Source organism: Anolis sagrei, chromosome X, assembly GCF_037176765.1.
Source record: "Anolis sagrei isolate rAnoSag1 chromosome X, rAnoSag1.mat, whole genome shotgun sequence".
Classification (NCBI taxonomy): domain Eukaryota; kingdom Metazoa; phylum Chordata; class Lepidosauria; order Squamata; family Dactyloidae; genus Anolis; species Anolis sagrei.
The window spans coordinates 33974071-33995546 of record NC_090034.1 but is presented as its reverse complement, the minus strand read 5'-3'; the positions used below and the strand labels follow the sequence as shown (position 1 = coordinate 33995546).

Genomic DNA, 21476 nt, shown 5'->3' with positions numbered 1-21476 from the left:
TGATGGAAAGGAAGGAGGGGGCTGTTTTTATTTATTTAGGGAGCGGAGTTCCAGAGGTGGGGGCTGATCACAAAGAAGGCCCTCTCTCTCTTTCCCACCAGCTGCATTTGTGACAGGAGTGGGACCGAGAGTAGGGCCTCCTCTGCTGATCGCAGTGTTGGAGTTGGTGTATAAGAGGAGATGTGATTTGAAAATAGCTGGGACCTAAGCCATTTAGGGCTTTAAAGGTAATGACCAGCACTTTGTAATTAGCCCAGAAGCAGATCGGCAGCCAGTGGAGCTGCCACAACATGGGAGTGGTTCACTCCCTGTGCGGCACTCCTCTTAATAACCTGACCGCAGATCTTTGTACTAATTGAAGCTTCCGAACTGTCTTCAAAGGCAACCCCACATAGAGAGCATTGAAGTAGTCCAAATGGGATGTGACTAAGGCATGGACTACCATGGCCTTAGAATTCCAACATACCAGCACTTTTTAACCTGTACTCAACACTGGCCTGGCCCTGTTTTTACTGTGTAATAGTGTAATGGTTTGTCATTGCTTATGTTTTAATTTTTGCTTTGTATTGTATTGTTATTGTTTGCTGTTGTTGTGTTGAGGCCTTGGCCTTTGTAAGCCGCATCGAGTCCTTCAGGAGATGCTAGCGGGGTACAAATAAAGTTTAATAATAATAATAATAAATTAACTGTGCACAAGTTTTAACTGTGCAAAGGTGCTCCTGACCAGCACTGACACCTGGGGTTCCAGAGTCAGCGATTAGTCCAGGATCATCCCCCAGACTGCAAACCTGCATCTTCAGGGAGAGTGTGACCCCTTCAACACAGGCTGTAATCCCACACCCTGATCCCCCTTCTGACTAACCAGAAGTACCTCTGTCTTGTCTGGATTTAATTTCAACGTGTTGGCCCTCATCTAGTCCATCACTGGTGACAGGCATCAGTTTAGGACTAGGATGGCATCTTTGGTATTGGGTAGAAAGGAGCAATGGAGTTGGGTGTCATCGGCATAAATTTGACACCAAACTCCAAAACTCTGGGTGATCTCTCTCAGTGGTTTCATGTAAATGTTAAACAGCATGCGGGACAAAATTGAACCCTGAGGAACCCCACAGGCCACGCCGGCCATGGAGTCGAACAGGAGTCCCCCCAGCTCCACCATCTGAGTTTGGTCCTCCAGGAATGAACAGATCCACTGCAATGCATTGCTCCCAAGTCCCATCCCAGATTGCTGGCTCAGAAGGATACCATGTTTGATGGTATCGAAAGCCACTGAGATGTCCAGGAGAACCAACAGGGACACACTCCCCTTGTGTAGCTCTCTTTGGAGATCATCCACCAAGCCACCAATGCTGTCTCTGTTCTATAGCCGGGCCTGAAACCAGATTGAAATGGATCTAGATAATCGGTTTCATCACTTTGGAGAACTCTATAGAAATTTTGTCTAAGAAAATGGTTAAATGTAAGTAGATAGTGCCCTCAGTTTGAATGATGTACTATGGTTCTGAAGAGCAAGAATCAAACTCCCGACTCAGCCATGGAGACCCACTGGTGGACTTGCTCTGAACCGATCTTGCCCAGAAAACCCCACAATAGGGTTGCCATCAGTCAGACACAACTGGAGGACAATTCCAGTGATGCTCCAAAAGAGAACAAAGGAACTCATTTAGGTCGGAGATGGCTTTTTTTAATAGGAGGGATTATATACTCCAAGCCTTTGTTGCACCTGAGATAGGAAATGTTAAAATGAGTTGCATTATAAGAAGCTGAATTGGTTCCATTACGCCTCCTGAAAGGAGTTGGCGCCCTGTCACAAAAATGGGCATTTGGTTTCTCTACGCCAGGTAGCTATTGAAGATCCCACTTCTTGCTGCTGAAGAGGGAAAGGCTTTGAGGCGTGCCTTTAAAAAAAGCAATCAGGATTTTACTGTCCTCTTAATCGAATTCTGCATTCCGGGTCCGAGGTAGGCCTGATTTACATTGCAGCCAGACAAGAAGCAGCCCCTTTATCTTCCCAGTCATGTGGCGGCTGGGATTCCTCGCAGCAATCGGTCTTAGGCATTTGCCATAACGCACACTCCATGGGTTCTCTGAGAAAGAACAGATAACAGGGCCTATTTCCAGAAACATGAGAGGATTTGCCAGAGGTTATCGCTGCGGTTGGAAATGGGTTTAAACTCTCATGCCAGCTCCCTTTGCATGCTGGGAAGCCAAGTGGCAGAGCATCGAGAGAGTGGGCATACCCTAAACCAAACTGGAGTTGGCTACCAGACTTGGGCCAGAAAAGGCTGCTGCTAATTCACCACCTCCCTCATTACTTGCTGCTTCACAGTTTGATTTGCCACCCAGAAATAGGAAACCCAAAGCAGAGGTAGGCAGGTGCCAAGCATGTGCCATCTCCACCATTTAAACCAAGAGCAACCTCTGTCCTGCTAAACCAAGATGCAGAAAAATCTGAATTTTTGGACTCATGCGACAGCATGGTGATGATAAAACTTTGCTCCCGAAACATTACCAAACTGATATTACCAGACTTCAAAAAACAAACAATGCCTTACTCTAATAACCCTGGCACCACCGGGTCCCCAAGCTAGTATGATAATAATAATAATATTAATGATAATATATTTTATTTATATTCCGCTCTATCTCCCCAGAAGGACTCAGAGCGGATTATAGAATACATATATGGCAAACATTCAGTGCTGTTATACATTTAACAACAAAGACAAACAGTACATAGACAGAGGCAAAGGCTTCCTTCTTTTCATCTCCGGCATGTGGAGGCTATGCTCAACTCTGGCCATGGGGAGGTGCTGTGTTCCGTTTTCCATGCTGAGGAGCCTATTTTCCATGGACACCTTCCTGATTGAATTGCCAGCATGTCTGTATGGGCGCCTTTTACCTCCCCGCCAAAGCAGTACTATTGATCTACTCACATTACTGCTTTCGAACTGCTATGTGGGCAGAAGCTAAGACTGACGGCAGGACCTCACCCTTGAACTGCCAACCTTCCAGTCGGCAAGATTTTCTACTTCTGGCTACTTAACCCTCTGTGCTACCACAGCCCTGTATTATTATTATTATTATTAATAATAATAATAATAATAATAATAATACCCACAATGTCTTGAACGGCAAGGAACACCTGAATGATTTCATTTGGCCTGCTTGTTTTTGTTACAGATATTTTAAAAAATGGGAATTACATTTTGCTGCTTTGTGTCTCTGTTAAAAGAAAAAAAATGCATGCAAATAATAATAATAATAATAATAATAATAATAATAATAATAGGAGCAACAACGTCTTGAATGGCAAGGAACCCCGGAATGCTTTTATTTGGAGTTTATGAAGTACAGAGGAAAACGAACAGTAAAAAGAGAAGAAGCTAACAAAGTAATCTATTTTATCTCTTCTAGTCCTCCTCATTATTGAGCAGACATAAGGTATCCATTCCAATTAAAAACGATTGAATAAAGGGGATGGCAAAGCCAGGGATTGCCTGTACCTAGCCTGATGTCTTCTTGTTTACGTCGCTTTTGGAAATAATGATTGGGCAAGGATGTAATTATATAGAAACACATTGCTTGAAATGTTGTTATTTCTACAGTTAGGTGGATCTGTAATTGGTTAAGTGAACAAACCCAGAGGGTGATTCTTTATCCTGGAAAGAAGTGGCAAGTGGAGTACCATCAGCAGGGTTCCATCCTGGGCCCGGTTCTGTTCAACATCTTTATTAATGACTTAGATGAAGGGTTGGAAAGCATGATCATCAAGTTTGCAGACAGGACCAAATTGGGAGGGAGAGTCAATACCCCAGAAGACAGGAGCAGAATTCAAAAACAATCTTAACAGATTAGAGAGATGATTGACCAAAACTAACAAAAGGAAGTTCGACAGTGACAAATGCAAGACACTCCACTTAGGCAGCAAAAAATGAAATGCAAAAAGACAGAATGGGGGACACTTGGCTCAAGAGCAGTTTGTGTGAAAAAGATCTTGGAGTCCTCGTGGACAGGAAGGTAGACATGGTGGACATGAGCCAACAATATCAAGCAGCAGCAAAAAAAAGCCAATGGGATTTTGGCCTGCATAAATAGGAGTCTAGTGTCTAGATCAGGCATCCTCAAACTGCGGCCCTCCAGCTGTTTGGGCCTTCAGCTCCCAGAATTCCTGACAATTGAACAAGCTCGTTAGGGCTTCTGGGAGTTGGAGGCCCAAATGGCTGGAGGGCCACAGTTGGAAGATGCCTGGTGTAGATCCAGGGAAGTCACGCTACCCCTCTATTCTGCCTTGGTCAGGCCACACCTGGAATCACACTCTGTTCCAATTCTGGGCACTACAATCGACGGGAAATGTTGACAAGCTGAAATGTGTCCAGAGGAGTGCAATTAAAATGATCAAGGGTCTGGAGAACAAGCCCTAGGAGGAGCAGTTTAAAGAGCTTGGCAGCATGTTTAACTTGCAGAAGAGAAGACTGAGAGGAAACACGATGGCCATGTATAAATATGTAAGGGGAAGTCATAGGAAGGAGGAAGCAAGCTTGTCTTCTGCTGCCCCGGAGACTAGGATGCAATGGAACAATGGCTTCAAACTACAGGAAATGAGATTCCACCTGAATATTAGGAAGAGCTTCCTCACTGTGAGAGCTGCTCAGCAGTGGAACTCTCTGCCCCAGAGTGTGGTGGAGGCTTTTAAAAGCCTTCTTTGGAGGCTTTTAAGCAGAGGCTGGGTGGCCCTCTGGGGTGCTTTGAATGCATTTCTCCTGCTTCTTGGCAGGGGGTTGGACTGGATGGGTCACAAGGTCTCCTCCAAGTCTAGGATTCTACGATTCTATGTTCTAAAAGAAAATACTCCATAATTTTTTTAAATGTAGTGGAGGGAAAAAAAGATTTTACCCTCCCAATTTCCCGTTTTTTCCCAAGCCTTCACCTCCCTTCCTCTCCGTTTTTAGCCCCAAATGGCCTCTCCTTGGATCTTCCAACAAAGAGACAGTCAGATGGCGTGTTACTCAGATGATAAATGTAGATTCACCCCAGAATGAAAGGCTATCACAAGCAAGCTGGCTCTTTGAACAGAAACCTTTTTGCTTCGTTCCCAGGTGGCGGTTTTTGCATGCCCTCCTCTTTCTCCACCAGCTAGCTTCAATTAAGGAAAATTAATTTTAGAATTAAAACTGTCACAAATGATGCCTTTGCCCACCTACACCTCTTGTTTGGCATATTACAGAGTTGGCTATTTTTAGCGTGTTTTGGAGTCTTTAAAAAAAAACAACAGCGGTGTGATGCATTTCTAGCTCACAAAACAAGAGAAACAAGCTGATCTCCTGCAGTTTTCATCACAGCTTGGGGAGCTATCATTCCCAGAATGGTCAACTATGAGGGATTCTGGGAGTTGTCATCCGAAAAGAAACTTTTCCTGCCTCTGGTTTTAAGGCACAAGCTGTATGGTTCAGGAAGCAGTGATCCAGAGTTTCTTTTTATTTTCTGCACTTGTTGATCTATCTATCTATCTATCTATCTATCTATCTATCTATCTATCTATCTCTGTATCTATATATACAATTAAAGTCAGCGTTTGTGTGTATGTGGCAGCTTTCTGATTGGCTCCCACTTCCAAAGGCCTACCCCCACGAAAGACAAATGTGGACCAAACTCAGCACACATAACCCCCATGACCCACTTTATGTCCTGGTGCAGATTGGGGGAGGATGGACCATGGATAATGGGATTTGCAGTACTTTCCATTGCTTCGACTCCCACAGACAACTGTGAACTCCACCAATGATACATCAGGACCAAAGTTGGCACACAGATTCCCCATGACCCACTTTACGTCCTGGTGTGGTTTGGGAGAAGTTGGACCATGGATAATGGGAGTTGCAGCACCTTCACTCACTTCCTGAGACCACTGCAACCACCACAAATGATGGACCTGGACTAAACGTGGCACGCAACCCCCCCCCCCCATGACCCACCTCCCTTGACTTGGAAGTTTTAGTTCACCCTGCACCCAGAGCGCACTTAGCATACAGGCCCCACATAATCAACAGAACATTATGTAGGGGCTTGGGGAACTGACACACCTGTTTGGGAGTTTTAGTTCACCCTGTACCCAGAGAGCATTCTGAACCCCACCAATGGTGGATCTGCACCAAACTTGGCACACAGACCCAACATAGCCAACTGTGAATACAGGGTTGGTTTGGGGGTGATTGACCTTGGCAAATGGGAGTTGTAGTTCAACCCCATCCACTAAATCCAGGCAATGATGGATCTAGACTAAATTTGGAGCCCAGACAAACAATGCCTTTTTCTAATAACCTGGGCATCGCCAGGTCCCCAAGCTAGCCCTGTGATCCCCACTGATGATGGATCTAGACCAAACCTGGCACACAGATCCATCATGAAGAACGTTAAATACTGGCAAGGTTTGCGGGATATTGACCCACCATGTTGGGAGTTTTAGTTTACCCACATCGTTATGCATTTTCGAATGGGTCCATTCATAAAACCGAAAATCAAACAAGAATTCCTAATATGCATTGTTACAAAATACCCTACCCAGGCATTGCCGGGTACCTAAGCTAGTTTAATATATTTCTCAGGTCCCATGACACTTCTTCACAAGATAGCCTGGTTGGCTAAGTAAAGAAAGTGAGGTGAAGGTTTGGATGTGAAGAGGGAATGATCCCCTGTTTTGGACGACAGCTCCCCAGTATCTCCAGGTAGCCCTGTTTTGAGATGCTGTAGTCAAACAGATGGCTTGAGAAAGGCTGAGCTGCCTCCTCTTTCCCTTTTCCTTTAGTGCCTCCCCCTCCCACCCCACCCCACCCCCCACCCCCCACCCCCGCCCTTGACACTTGCTGGTGTGTCAAATTGTTTTGCCACGTCGTCCATGCGCCAGGAGCCTCCCGAGTACAAACAGATGCTTCTGGAAACGGCTGCTCTGCCAATGCTCTTCTTTCTCCTGAGGATTCAGGCGCATGGTCTGCGACCCTCTCCTTCCTCGACCTGTTTGGAGGCATTTCGGGTGTTTGGCTTTCTTTCTGATAGCAACATCAAGGGGAGGAAGGAGGGGAGAATAACCCAACATGTCCGTCCCCCCCCCCTTTCTTAGTCTGTCGTTTGAGATTAGAAGAGATGACTGCAGAACTAGAGAAATGATTCATTTCAGAATTTTTCTCTCCTGATTAGGAACGATCCTGGAGGGGAATGGAAATGTCACATCTGTCATAAATAACGTGAATGTGACAGCCAGTCAGGCAAGGATTCGCTCAAACTGAGAGTCCCTTTCACTTCTGTTAGATGAGAGTAAAAACCGGGGACCATGGAGTGATACAGGTGGAGAAAGCGGAGCCTTAGTCCTTCCTTGTGAACCACAAGACATTTATGCCTCCCAATAGCAGTTGGCAATGATATGTCAGTTGGGTTACTGTGAGTTTTCCGGGCTGTCTGGCCATGTTCCAGAAGCATTCTCTCCTGACGTTTCACCCACATCTATAGCAGGTATCCAGAGGTTATGAGGTCTGTTGTAAACTAGGCAAATGGGGTTTATATACCTTAGAATAATGTCCAGGGAGGGAGAAAGAACTCTTATCTGCTTGAGGCAGGTGTGAATGTTGCCATTGGCCACCTTGATTAGCATTGAGCATCCTTGCAGCCTCAAAGCCTGGCTGCTTCCTGCCTGGGGAAGTCCTTTGTTGGGAGGTGTTAGCTGGCCCTGATTGATTCTTGTCTGGAATTCCCCTGTGCAACCCAGTGATTCCGGCCATGAAAGCCTTTCACAACAAATATGTCAAATGTATGAGTGGCACGTATGACCATCTTTTGAGCTTCTCTGTACTCCCAAAGGGCCCCCTGTTGGTGCAGCAGGTTAAACCGCTGAGCTGCTGAACTTGCTATCCGAAAGATCAGTGGTTCGAATCCAGGGAGTGGGGTGTGCTCCTGCTGTTAGGCCAGTTCCTGCCAACCTAGCAGTTTGAAAATATGCAAATGTGAGTAGATCAATAGTATTGCCTTGGCGGGAAGGTAACGGCGCTCCATGCAGTCATGCTGGCCATATGACCTAGGAGGTGTCTACAAACAACACTAGCTCATTGCCTTAGAAATGGAGATAAGCACCCCAGAGTTGGACACGATTAAACTTAATGTCAAAGGAAACCTTTACCTTTACTTTTTCACTCCCATGGACAATGAGTGGGTGAGTTCTGGCTATTGGACTGCAACTCCTATACGACTGTCCTAGAGCAATGACTTCTGATTTTGAGTCTCCAGAGCTTGTTGGCCCACAACTCTCACCCTCCTTGGTCATGGTTGGGATTTACCATTTTTATCCCTCATCTCAGGACTCAGCAGTTTTTTCTCCGTCCTCCACCAACCTGGCAAGATGGAACTTAAAGAACACACAAGTAGACAATTAGTAGTAATAGTAGTAGTAGTATTTGTGTCCCACTTTTTCTCTCTAAAAAAGAGACTTAAAAGCAGCTTGAAATAAAACCAATACAGTACAATTTAAAACCTAACAATACACAAACATTAAAATAGAATTAAATATTAACAGTATTAAAAGTTAACACTTAAAACCGATTAAACCCATACTTTCTCTCTTCCCCGGCTCTGAGAAGGCCTCCCTCATAATTTCTCCATGACAGCGTGGCTCTCTTTGTGGCTCCTTCTTTCCTTCCTCCATTTCTCTCATCCACCTTCTCCCTCTCTCTTTTCTCTTTTTTTTCTTCTTTCCTTGCTTTTCCTCATCCACCTCCCCCTTTGTTTATTTCTTTCTCTCCCTTTTCTCTTCCATTCTTTTTCTCTCTCCCCTCCCGTCCTTCATCACTTTTTTCTCTCCCTTCCCTTATACCTTTTTCCCTTTCCTTTCCTTTCTCTTACTTCCCTCCTTCCTTCTCTCCTTTTTCTTTCTTTACTCCCTTTCCCCAGTAGCACAGTGGGTTAAGCTGCTAGCTGCAGGAACACTTGCTGATCAGAAGGTCAGTAGTTCAAAGCTGTGGGTTGGGGTGAGCTCCCACTGTTAGCCCTAGCTCCTGACAAACTAGCAGTTCAAAAATATGTCATAAGAGTAAATCAATAGGTCCCGCCTTGGTGGAAAGGTAAAAGGCACCCATGTAGCCATGCTGGCAAAACATGACCAGGAGAGTCCATGGACATCAGGCTCCTCAGCATAGAAAAATGAAACAAGAGCACCTTCCCATGGCCAGAGTTGATCATCGCCTCCAGACATGGGAGATGGAAAGCGAAACCTTTGCCTTTGTTTTTGTATTGTATGTTATTGTTCACTGTATAAAAGGCATTGAATGTTTGCCTGTATATGTGTATACAGTAATCCGTTCTGAGTCCCCTAGGGGAGATAAGAGCAAATTATAAATGAAGTGTATTATTATTATTATTATTATTATTATTATTATTATTTCCCATCCTTTCTTCCTCCCTTCCTCTCATATACCTGTCATCTTTCTTGCCCAGTGACATCACAAAGGGCCACTTCACCTAACAACAACCATTGTGGTACAAACAGACAAATATACATACTTACTTTGACTTTAGATCAACGTTTCTCAACCTGGAGGTCAGGACCCTGTTCACAAGGGGGAGTCAGAGGGGTCACCAAAACCATCAGAAAACACAGTATTTTCTGTTGGTGTTGAGGGTTCTGTGTGAGAAGTTTGGCCCAATTCTGTTGTTGGTGGGGTTCCGAATGCGCTTTCATTGTAGGTGAACTATAAATCCCAGCAAGTACAACTCCCAAATGTCAAGGTCTATTTTCCCCAAACTCCACCAGTGTTCACATTTGGGCATATTGAATATTCATGCCAAGTTTGATCCAGATCCATCACTGTTTGAGTGCACAGTGCTCTCTGGATGTAGGTGAACTACAACTCCAAAACTCAAGGCCAATGCCCACCAAACACTTACAGTATTTTCTGTTGGTCATGGGAGTTCAATGTGCCAAGTTTGGTTCTATTCCATCATTGGTGAGGTTCAGAATGGTCTTTGATTGTAGGTGAACTATAAATCCCAGCACCTACAACTCCCAAATGACAAAATCAACCCCCCCCCTCTCCCCCAACCCCACCAGTATTCAAATTTGGGCATATTGGATGTTTGTGCCAAATTTGGTCCAGTGAATGAAAATACATCCTGCATATCAGATATTTACATTATGATTCATAACAGTAGCAAAATTACATTTATGAAGTAGCAACGAAAATAATGTTATGGTTGGGGGTCACCCCAACGAGAGGAACTATATTAAGAGGTCGCTGCATTAGGAAGGTTGAGAAACACTGTGATGGATGGATGGATAGATAGATAGATAGATAGGTAGGTAGATAGGTAGATAGATTAGATCGATCGATCGATCCATGCCCTAACCAATAGACATGAAGAGCAGGCAGGATTTTTTCTTTTAATATTTATGTGTTGTTGGGTAATTCCATGCTTATGTTGCTGTTAGTGTTATTTTTTGTTCATGTTGTGACTCTGTATGCTATGATGTTGTTGCTTGGAAACCGCCCTGAGCGCCCCCCCCCCCCCCCGAGAGATAGGGCAGTATACAAATAAAGATATTATTATTATTATCATCATCATCATCATCATCATCATCATCATCATCATCATTCTCATTATTATAGATAGATAGATGGTGATAGGATCTGTTGGTAGGTGGAGCATCAAATACCTATGTAGCGTATTTACATTTTGTTGTGGTGCAGTAGGTGGAGTATCTGGAACACCAGGTCCATGTCCCCATTCAGCCATGAAACTTACATGTGCTCCGAATGAGCCAACTGGAAAGGAGAATGCATTGGTCATTGCAGATATAAAGAGAATGAGAAATGCAGGTATGAAGGTAATGTTGAAAGCTTGTTTCCTCCTCTGTTCAATCATAGGAGGTGAGTCGTACTGGGGGAAGCCCTTCAAAGATGAGTTCAAGCCCAACCTGTCGCACACGGGACGTGGCATCCTCAGCATGGCCAACACAGGACCCAACAACAACAAATCCCAGTTGTAAGTCATGGCTTGGCTGGTCTTGGCTCTGTACCTTGTTGCCTGCAATACCTTACAAAGCACATGGAGTCCCGTATTATGCTTGGGAAGCCATCGATGCTCCTGGACTTGGGGTGGGATCTACTCACTGGCTTTTATGTGTTCTTAAAGCTGGCACTTTTCTGCTTCTGATCTTAGTCTGCTTGGTTTCTTATGACTTTGTATGTAAGCCACCTTGGGGACCTCTGGTCCAAGAGAGAGAGAGTAAAATACTTCAAATGAATTCCTTTATAAACCAACAAGGCTTTCCAACCGAGCTCGAAATCACAGTTTGAGACACAGGAGCTGCGACTTTCTCGTCTTCTCGATTGCTTTCACACATGCCTCCCCCTTCGTCATGCTTTCTGTGATTCACACAGATGGGTCTTGCAGGGAATAGCATTGGGAATATGCTCCCAAAGTCATAGTTCCTTCTCCTCCTTTCACTCTTATCCTTTGTTTTGTTTTGTTTTTCCTTCACAGTTTTTTCATTCCTCCTCCTATCATTAGTTGGAGTCTTTTTGCCAGATTTTTTTTTCAGAGGGTTTCTCCTCCGAGGCTGAAAGTGTGACTCACTCAAGACAGCCATTTAGTAATCATTTGCTTGTGTACCCATCGTTGTCTGGGTATGCATTTTCTCATGCTAATGATTCGAAATGCTCATTGCCTTACAGTTTTGTGGTTGTTAAGTGGAACTGGCTTGGATGCATTTGTCAGGTTTTCTTACTCTTTACACTTCATTGATTAGCAAAGTACAGTGTTCCCTCACTTATCGCGGGGGTTACGTTCCAGGACAACCCGTGATAAGTGAAAATCCGCAAAGTAGGGATGCTTACAGTGTATGTACAGTATACATAAAAGTATGTCCCCCGTCTGCCCTCCCTCTGGAAGATGGCCCCTCTCTCTCCCAATCAATCCCTCTCTCTGTCTGGGCACTGCTGGGTGCTGCTTTCCCTCCACCTCGAGCTTGCACCCAGCCTGGGCTCCATGGTGCATGCATGGTGGCACCGAGGAGGAGGAGAAGGAGGAGGGTAAAGAGGGCAAGGAGGCTGAGCCTATGCAGAGATCCATCCATCCGCCCATCCCTCCTTCCTCCTACAGTGTTCCCTCACTACTTGTATACAGTACTGTAATTTAAATTCATTTTTGTTAAAAACCCGTAAAACAGTGAACCGTGAAGTAGCGGGGGAACACTGTATTTTGTTTTCACATTCATGCGATTTCATAACTAATGAAAACCTTACATAAAATGTGTATTTGATTGATATTAATTGAAACATCCTCTAGATCAGTGGTTCTCAACCTGGGGTCCCCAGATGTTTTTGGCCTACAACTCCCAGAAATCCCAGCCAGTTTACCAGCTGTTAGGATTTCTGGGAGTTGTAGGCCAAAAACATCTGAGGACCCCAGGTTGAGAACCACTGCTCTAGATCAGTGATGTCCATCCCGTTGGTGTTCCAGGTGTTTGCGACTCCAACTCCCAGAAGTTCTTGCTAGCTTGTCCAGTAGTTTGGAATCTTAGGGCCGGGCTATGGCGCAGCTAGTTAGTAACCAGCTTCATTAAATCACTGCTGACCAAAAGGTCATGAGCTCAAAGCCAGCCCGGGTCAGAGTGATTTCCTGACCATTAATAGTCTAGCTTGCTGTTGACCTATGCAGCCCGAAAGACAGTTGCATCTGTCAAGTAAAAAATTTAGGTATTGCTTTATGCAGAGAGGCTAATTTAACTAATTTATTACACCATAAAACCTTCCAGGAGCATGCGTAAGAATGAGGAAGTACTCCATCAAGGACTCGTTGTCACAAGTGGATGGTGAAGCGACAGCTCCCCCTGTGGCCAGAATCGAGCATACTCTCATGGAGCCAGAAAGCTGGAATGTTAAATTGCCTCTGTGTCTGTCTATATATATTGCATGTCTAATGGCATTGAATGTTTGCCATGTATATGTGCATTGTAATCCGCTCTGAGTCCCCTGCAGGGTGAGAAGGGTAGAATATAAATACTGTATTAAAATTCTGGGAGCTGAAGTCCAAAACACCCGGAGGAGCACAATTTGAGAAACACTAATGTAACTTATTAGGATAATCTTTCCTAATACCGTGGGAATGGCTGCTTGACCCATTGGGCTGCTGTATTTAAGTCTGAAAAGAATTATGAACACACTTGTATAGGTGGGATGGTAACCCTTAGTGGAGGTAGTAAAATGTGAGGAACGGCTCTTATATAACTCTCACTCTATGATCAGTTTGTCAACATTATCTCATATGAATGTACTGTATTTCATTTCATATTAGTCGCACTTCTTAATCCTTGTTGGAAGGAAGGGGTCAGGCTTAGCACAGCAGGCTAAACTGGTGTGCTGCAGAAAAAATCCTGCCGATCGAAAGGTCAGCAGTTTGAGCCCAGGTCGGGTGAGCACCCACCATTAGCCTCAGGTCACCTGCCCACCTAGCAAAAGCAGAAATGCGAGTAGATAAATAGGTACCGCATTTAGCGGGAAGATAATAAAGGCGCCCTTATGGACATCCATTGGAGGAAAGCTCCTTGGTATGGAAGATGGAACGACAGCACCCCACATGACCAGAGTTGAGCACAACCTCCAAGATGCCAGAAATATGATGGGAAAAACTGCCTCTACCTCTGTTTGCGTTGTCTCTCCTTGTTAATTGTATAATCGGCATTGAGTGTTTGCCATATGTGTGTCCTGTACGCCACTCTTAAGTCCCCTTCAGGGAGAGAAGGGGGAGGTATAAATACTGTAAATAAATAAATAAGGGATGTGACTATTATGTGATGAAATAAAACTGGTTCCTTCTGTTTGTTGGATTCTGGTTTTTGACAAACAAACAAAAAAACATGTCTTACCTCCAAGACAAAGAGGAGGGGGAGAGAGCTCCATGTTCAAACGGTCTTTGAGAAGGAAGGAAGCAGAGAAGACCTCTGTTTTCATTTAAACTCTATTTGAGAGGGGGTGAAAGCAGAGAAGCGCTCTGTGTTTGGTTAAACTGTCTTTGGGAGAGAATGGAGTTTTTCAGTTTTATGCCACTTCAACAATGTAACATGATCTTTATTCCTGGGTTACAAATGTCATTTCCTAATTGGTTCTATCATAAAAACACAGGGAATACGTTTATTAAATTGCAAAAACTTTGTTCTTTATTCAATCTGAACAAAAGGTTTTACAATGGCATCTGAAAGGTTAAAAATGGCACATTGAAAAAAATACCTGGAGGGCCACAGGTTAAACGCCACTGATCTAGACTTTCGACTTATTCTGATCACTCCGAGTCTCGTTCTCCCGCACCAAACGGTTATCTCAGGACTCATCTAAAAAAAACCAATTTGTCCAGTCTGCACAGTGGGTTGATCAGGTTGTCATGTTTCCTCGGTTCTGTGAGCATCCTTGATGTTAGGATCTCTTGATGTCTTCTGTGTATGACATGCTTCTAAGATCTCTCTCTCTTTCCCTCCCCGCCTCCAGCTTCATCACATTCCGCTCTTGCGCGTATCTAGACAAGAAGCACACCGTCTTTGGAAGGTATGGGAACACATTGCCAAATGTTTCTTTTTGAACTATCGTAGCCAAGAAATAATATGTTTCAGGGTTCAGAATCCCACAAAGCTCTGCAGGGGATCTCGAATCAGTCCTGTATCAATCAGACTGGCCTGCCTCACAGTGTTGTGCTGGGGATATTGACTATCTATGGCCAATAGACCAGTGGTTTCCAACCTTTTTTTTAACCAGGAACCACTTGGACCAGGGACCACTCTCCAACATTAGTACCAAAAGGATTACGAATCAGACCTCACAATCTCTGAGGATGCCTGCCATAGATGCAGGCAAAACGTCAGGAGAGAATGCTTCTAGAAGATGGCCATACAAACCGAAAAACCTACAACAACCCAATAAGTTTTTGGTCAACTTTAGATTCAGGAGAGAACGTCAGGAGAGAATGCTTCTAGAAGATGGCCATACAAACCGAAAAACCTACAACAACCCAATAAGTTTTTGGTCAACTTTAGATTCAGTTTGGTCATTTGGGGTGCTGATTCAGAAAATTGCATTGGATAGACCACATCAGCTCTAGTTTCTGATACAAAACATATGCCATCCAGTAGTCTCTATCTGCTCTCCCACAGAAAACCTAGAGCTGATGTGGTAGTAGTAATATTTCATAGTCAGTCTCTCCCCTCCCGACATCCTCACTGCCTTGGCACTAGAAGAGGGTTTGGTGAGACCAGTCACTCTCCTTGCGGTGTGGTTTCAAGGCAATGGTGTAGCAATGGTGAGAACACGGACCATATTTTCATTCTTACAGACCACTGGTGGTCCACGCATTTCAGGTTGTGAACCACTGCAATAGACAAATGTGTCTCAGATGTGTGGATGAGGCTGTGTTGGCCACTTTGCCAGATTTGGAGCTGTAATTGATCTTGATTTGGCCATTTTAGGCCAGCGCAGGTCTTTTCTCCAACTGGTAGTGACCAGACCAGGAATTCTGGTCATTTAATTGGAAAAAGGCTCTGTATGAAACTAAAATATGAGACCAAAAGGGGGGGGGGCCAAAATGAGCAAGAGTTTGGCCGCCATTGTGGTCAAATCCCACCCCTTTGAGAGTTTAAAGAGGGACTGACAATGTGAGAGACGTAGCCTCCATCCAAGGCATCTCTTCACCCCTGGCGATTGCTTGCATCGATTGATGGTGTCCTCTATTGGGAAAGAAAGGGCTCCAAAGAGAAAAAGGCTCATGTATAGGTTGCTCTGTCTACGGTTCATGTAGAAAAGTTACTTTTGGAGTCGCTGAGCATGCCTGAGCAACTGCAACAGCAAGTTGTCCCTGAAGCTAAAAATAACACTGTCCCTGGCCCTGGACCTCATGAATCATCGTCACAGATTGTGGGGGAGAGCGTATGCTACCAATATATGTGCGATCTTTTCTTTTGGCTTGGGTAGATCCTGGTGGAGAGGCAGTCGCAAAGGATGAGCTGTTGTGCTGTTACCACTGCAGGACGAGCTAGGAATAGGATGGTACTATTTTTCTCACGAGAAGCTTATAATTTCATTGGCTTTTTAAGCTGCCAAACCTCACTGTTGACACATGTTCAGCTTGTTGTCTCCTAAGACTCCTAGATCCTTTTCCCATGGACGGTTTTCAAGCCAGGGGTCGCCCATCCTATACCTCTGCATTTCATTTTAGTTTTGGATCCTCACCTCTAGGGTACCGTGGATTCTCATAAGACCAAGCAGTGGGTCCTAGAGCAAGCGAGGCTATGGTATTTTGGCCACATTGTGAGACAAAGCAACTCATTAATGCTGTGTGCAGTGGGAGGGCTTAGATCAGCATTTCTCAACCTGGAGGTCGGGACCCTGGGGGGTCATGAGGGGGTGTCAGAGGAGTTTCCAAAGATCATCAAGAAAGCACAGTGTTTTCTGTTGGTCATGGGGGTTGTGTGTGGGGAGTTTGGCCCAATTCTATTATTGGTGGAGTTCAGAATGCTCTTTGATTGTTGGTGAACTATAAATCCCAGCAGCTACAACTCCCACCTGTCAACTCCCACCTATTTTCCCCAAACGCCACCAGTGTTCACATTTGGGCATACTGAGTATTTGTGCCAAGTTAGGTCCAGATCCATCATTGTTTGAATCAACAGTGCTCTCTGGATCTAGGTGAACTACAAGTCCAAAACTCAAGGTCAGTGCCCACCAAACCCTTCCAGTATTTTCTGTTGGTCATGAGAGTTCTGTGTGCCAAGTTTGGTTCAATTCCATCGTTGGTAGAGTTCAGAATGCTCTTTGATTGTAGGTGAACTACAAATCCCAACAACTACAACTCCCAATTGACAAAATCAACCCCCTGCCCAACCCAATTGGGGTGTATCGGGTATTTGTGCCAAGTTTGGTCCAGTGAATGAAAATAGATCCTGCATATCAGATATTTAGATTACAATTCATAACAGTAGCAAAATTACAGTTATGAAGCAGCAACGAAAATAATGTAATGGTTGGAGGTTACCACAACATGAGGATCTGTATTAAGGGGTCGCAGCATTAGGAAGGTTGAGAAACACTGGCTTAGGGGAAAACAGAAACTGTATTTCAAGTGGATTGACTCGATCAAGGAAGCCATGGCCCTGGCTTTGCAAGGCCTGAGAGCAGGGCTCTCGGAAACCTCTCATTCATAGGTCGCCCTGAGTCAGAGCTGACTTAAGGGTAAAGAGTGCCAACAAAACACACTCAGACGGCGTGCTTCATCTACAAATAATGTTTTTAGTAATGGCAGATTTTTGGAGCAGCCCTGCCTGTGTGGGTTGTCGCCCTCGGAAGCCCGTTTCCCTTCTCTCTCTCTCTCTCTCTCTCCCCCCCCCCCCCCATGCTTGGTTTCTTCCCCTAAAGCTTCTTATGTTTCTTATGTTGATCTGTGCTGCTTTCCTGTATTGTCTTCCAAGCAGGAAACGGCGGGGGGCTCTTTTGTGTTGGGGGCCTGGGCCAGCGCCAGCACAATATGGCACACAGCTTAATTGATGTAATTTAGGGGAAGACAAAAACACACAAGTGAAAAGAAACCTACACAGCGCAGATGTCCGGGAGACTGGGAAGTGCTGCCTTTAAACGTCAGGATCAGCGGGAAGAGCGGGGCTTGTACACAGCGCCCCCCCCCCCCCACACACTTTGCCCAACGTCCTGAGATTGCAGTATGTGTAGCCTTTGTTGGGTGCTTTCAAGCATTCAAAGAATGTGTCTTCCTGTCAAAGGCTTTCATGGCCATAATCACTGGGTTGTTGTAGGTTTTTTGGGCTGTATGGCCATGTTTTAGAAGCATTCTCTCCTGATGTTTCGAGGTTGTGAGGTCTGAGGATTCCTGCCATAGATGCAGTCGAAACGTCAGGAGAGAGTGCTTCTAGAACATGGCCATACAGCCCGAAAAACCTACAACCCAATGTTTCTTCCCTTATTTAGTTGTAACCTTCTGTAGGTCCAAACTAGGGGTCTGTTGAATGAACACCGCTTGAACTGCCATTTTTCAGACGTTGGAATAATTGTATTCTTCCACTTCAACACAAACATGAATATCACTTCTGTGGTCAGATGTCGTCACAGTGTTACATTTTTTTCCATGTTGCCTTCTGACAATCCCAATAAATAGAATTCTCTTTTTGTTGGGAAATTGAATATTAATTTGAATTTGGTCTTTGAGTCCAGACTGTTTGAGCCAACTCCATAGGCCCATATGGCAGAAAGAGATGGTCGAGAGAGCCCACCTGTTGCTCACATTTCCAGCAGATACTCGAGGCTCATTTCTATATCTTAGCCAAATTTTCCAGTGTGAAATGCCAACAATAGCATCTTATGGACATTTTCTTTTTAATCATAATGCAAATTTTACACATGTTGACCAATTTCTCCCATTCTTTTAACTGAATATTATATCTAAAATTCGACACCCACTTTATCGTACTTTCCTTGTTGTTCTTCTCTCCTCCCCCCCCCCCCCCCCCCGCCTCCATTTCTATATTTGACCAAGCCAATGTTTGTCATCCGCACACAGCCAGGTCACACATTCTGTTTTGTTCCCTTCAAAGGCATACATTTTTTAAAAGAAAGTTTGAATTAAAACATCCAAATATTTGTGAGGACACCACTGGAACTGATAACCCTCTGTCAGTGATTTGATTAATTGTATTGATTCATTAAGATATCAGGTCCCTTTCTAAATAGTCATAGTAAGTCAACTATCCTCCTTTCACTGTTGTTCCTCTCCTCGAAGGAGTTTCTTGGGGTGTCTTAGGGCATAATCTTGCTTTACATCGATTCGATATTCTGGGGGCATGGTTATTAAAACCAGCATTTGCTTGAGCTTTGTCAGGCCACAAGTGTCCATGCCATCCGAACCTCAAATCCCATGATATTGGAGATCCGGGAAAGAAGCTCCTATATTTTCCATTGTATTTCAGTGGAAATCCAGGGGCAATTAAGAATGCAGGGACCAGATGTTAGATTGGCTTTGAATCTCCATTGTAATGTAATGAGACTTCTGCTTTGGATTTTTCAAGTGCACAAACCTATTTGGCAGAAAGTGTGTGGGAAAGTTTTTACAATGAATCATAAAATAAATGATGTCAGGAGAGCTGTGGTTCTAGCTATGAGTAGGTTTCTAATTGGTTTTAAGGGTTTAAACTGTTTATTTTTTAAATATTGGGTTGCTGTGAGTTTTCCAGGCTGTATGGCCATGCTCCACAATGCTTCTGGAACATAGCCATACAGCCCGGAAAACTCACAGCAACCCAGTGATTCCGGCCATGAAAGCCTTTGACAACACATTTTTTTCAAATTGTCCATGTTTAATTCAATTTTAATATTTGCCTATTTTTAGGTCTTAAATTGTATTGTATTGGTTTCATTGTGAACCCACTTTGAGTCTCTAATTTTTAGAGAGAAAAAGCAGGATGACGATTATGGTGATGATGTTAATATTTATTTATTTATTTATGACATTTGTACCCCACCTTTTCCCAATCAGGGGCCCTAGTAGTAGTAATAATAATAATAATAATAATAATAAGCAGCCCCCAGTGGCGTTAAACCCTTGTGCCAGTAGGATTGCTGACCAAAAGGTTGGCAGTTCGAATCCAGGGAGCGGGGTGAGCTCCTGTTTGTCATCTCCAGCTTCTCATGCAGGGACATGACACAAACCTCCCACAGGATGGTAAAACATCCGGGCGTCCCCTGGGCAACGTTCTTGCAGACAGACAATTCTCTCACACCAGAAGCAAGTGACACGAAAATAATAATAACGATTATTATTATTATTATTATTATTATTATTATTATTATTATTATCAGTGATGGTAGATCTTGGATCTCTTGTCTTTTTTGCCTCCTGCTGAGTGGATTGTTTCCCCTTTGCTCTTCCAGAGTGGTTGGCGGCTTTGAAACCCTGACGGCAATGGAAAACGTGGAGAGCGATCCCAAAACTGACCGGCCCAAGGTACAAAATGGCTCTCAAGAAGAGCCAACACATTCTGACAAGGAAAAGGGCACCAGTCCAGTGAAGTATGCCAGGCTTAAGGTTTTCTTTCCTCCTCTTTCCATGCTCTTTTTAGGAGGAAATCCGAATTGAGTCAACAACTGTTTTTGTGGATCCATACGAAGAAGCCGATGCTCAGGTGAGGAGCAAGGCCTTCCTAGGAATGGCTGCTTTGCTTTCCATACTTCTGTCAGAGAGCAGGCAGGATGCCATCATCCAGGTTGCCTTCACACACTATTAGGGTGGCAAAGGAGGCTGGGGGCATCCCTTTTCCATGGCCACATTGGCATGAATCTCAGGCCCCTCAACCCTCAACTGTGATTGGTCAGTACTCGGGCCATTGCTTCAACACAGGCCTTTCTTCCCCCTCGATGGTTTGCTTGCAGCTGCTTGCAAACTTGGCAGGAATGTGCCGTTCCTTCGTAGACGCAGCTGTATTCACAGAGAACCCATCCAAATCCCATTCCCCTTGGCCAGAGCAGCTGCCCTGCCCGGGAGGGTTGCTGTTTTGCTATTTCCAAGCCTGGCTCGATTGGCTTAAGTTGAGAAAGCAAAAGGTTATTGGGCAGAGCATTGTCTTTGAAGCTGCATTTCCAGAGCGCCTGGCTCCCCGTGGGGGCCCCTTCTTGGGGCAAGAGGCTTGCTTGGCTGGGACTGCCACTGTTGCTGCGGTCACTGTGCCTTGGTAGCAGATTCACCTCTTTGCCCTTTTCTTCCCTCTCTAGGTTGCCAAGGAGCGAGAGAAGGCCCAGGAAGAGGAAGAGGCAGCCAAGGGGGCCGCCAAAGCCATGGCTCCCAAGAAGGAGAGCCACGCACCCAAAACGTACCGTGAGGGGGTCGGGAAGTACATTAATATTGCAGCTACGTAAGTTCCCTTGGCAATTTGCTTTACCCATTTCTGCTTTGTGTGTGTAGAGAAATGAAGTCATGGCCTTAGTGGAACTGTACCACATCCTGCACAAGTTTATAGTCCCCATCAAGGACTTAGATCGGCAGATGAGTTAGTTGGCAGGGAAAGCCCTTCCCCTATTGGCTTCTCTGTCTGCCTGTCATGCTGTTCTCTTCTCCTACCACCTTTCTGGTTAGACTGATATTTCTCTGAGACATGCCTTTTTTCTCCAGCAAGCCCCAAAGTCCTCCATTTTTGTTCTCCTTTTGTCTGCTGTGGGTTAGTTAGACAGCTAGGCTCTATGCTTTATTTTCCTATAGTTATATCGTTTTTTGAACAAAGTCTTTTGCAACTTTTAAAGTTTGACTCTGCTACTGAATTGCTTAAGCTCAATTGTTCTGCTGCTGGCACTAGAAGCTTTTGATCTGCCGCATCTCTTTGGCTCAGCTTTTGCTATGGGCTAAGTTTGGGTGAGCCTCTCTTTAGCCCCTGTGGTTCATTATGAAGTGTCATGGGAGCG

At 44.6% G+C, this 21476-nt stretch overlaps 1 protein-coding gene across 1 annotated transcript in view; it reads left to right on the top strand.

Moving 5' to 3' along the window:
- The window catches only part of PPIL2 (peptidylprolyl isomerase like 2), a 99352-nt gene that overhangs the window by 76113 nt on the left and 1763 nt on the right, over positions 1-21476 (top strand). The window contains exons 15-19 of the mRNA XM_060785902.2: positions 10905-11022; positions 14523-14579; positions 19956-20028; positions 20144-20206; positions 20793-20932. Coding sequence (XP_060641885.1) covers positions 10905-11022; positions 14523-14579; positions 19956-20028; positions 20144-20206; positions 20793-20932 — 451 coding nt within the window. The remainder of the gene's footprint in view (positions 1-10904; positions 11023-14522; positions 14580-19955; positions 20029-20143; positions 20207-20792; positions 20933-21476) is intronic.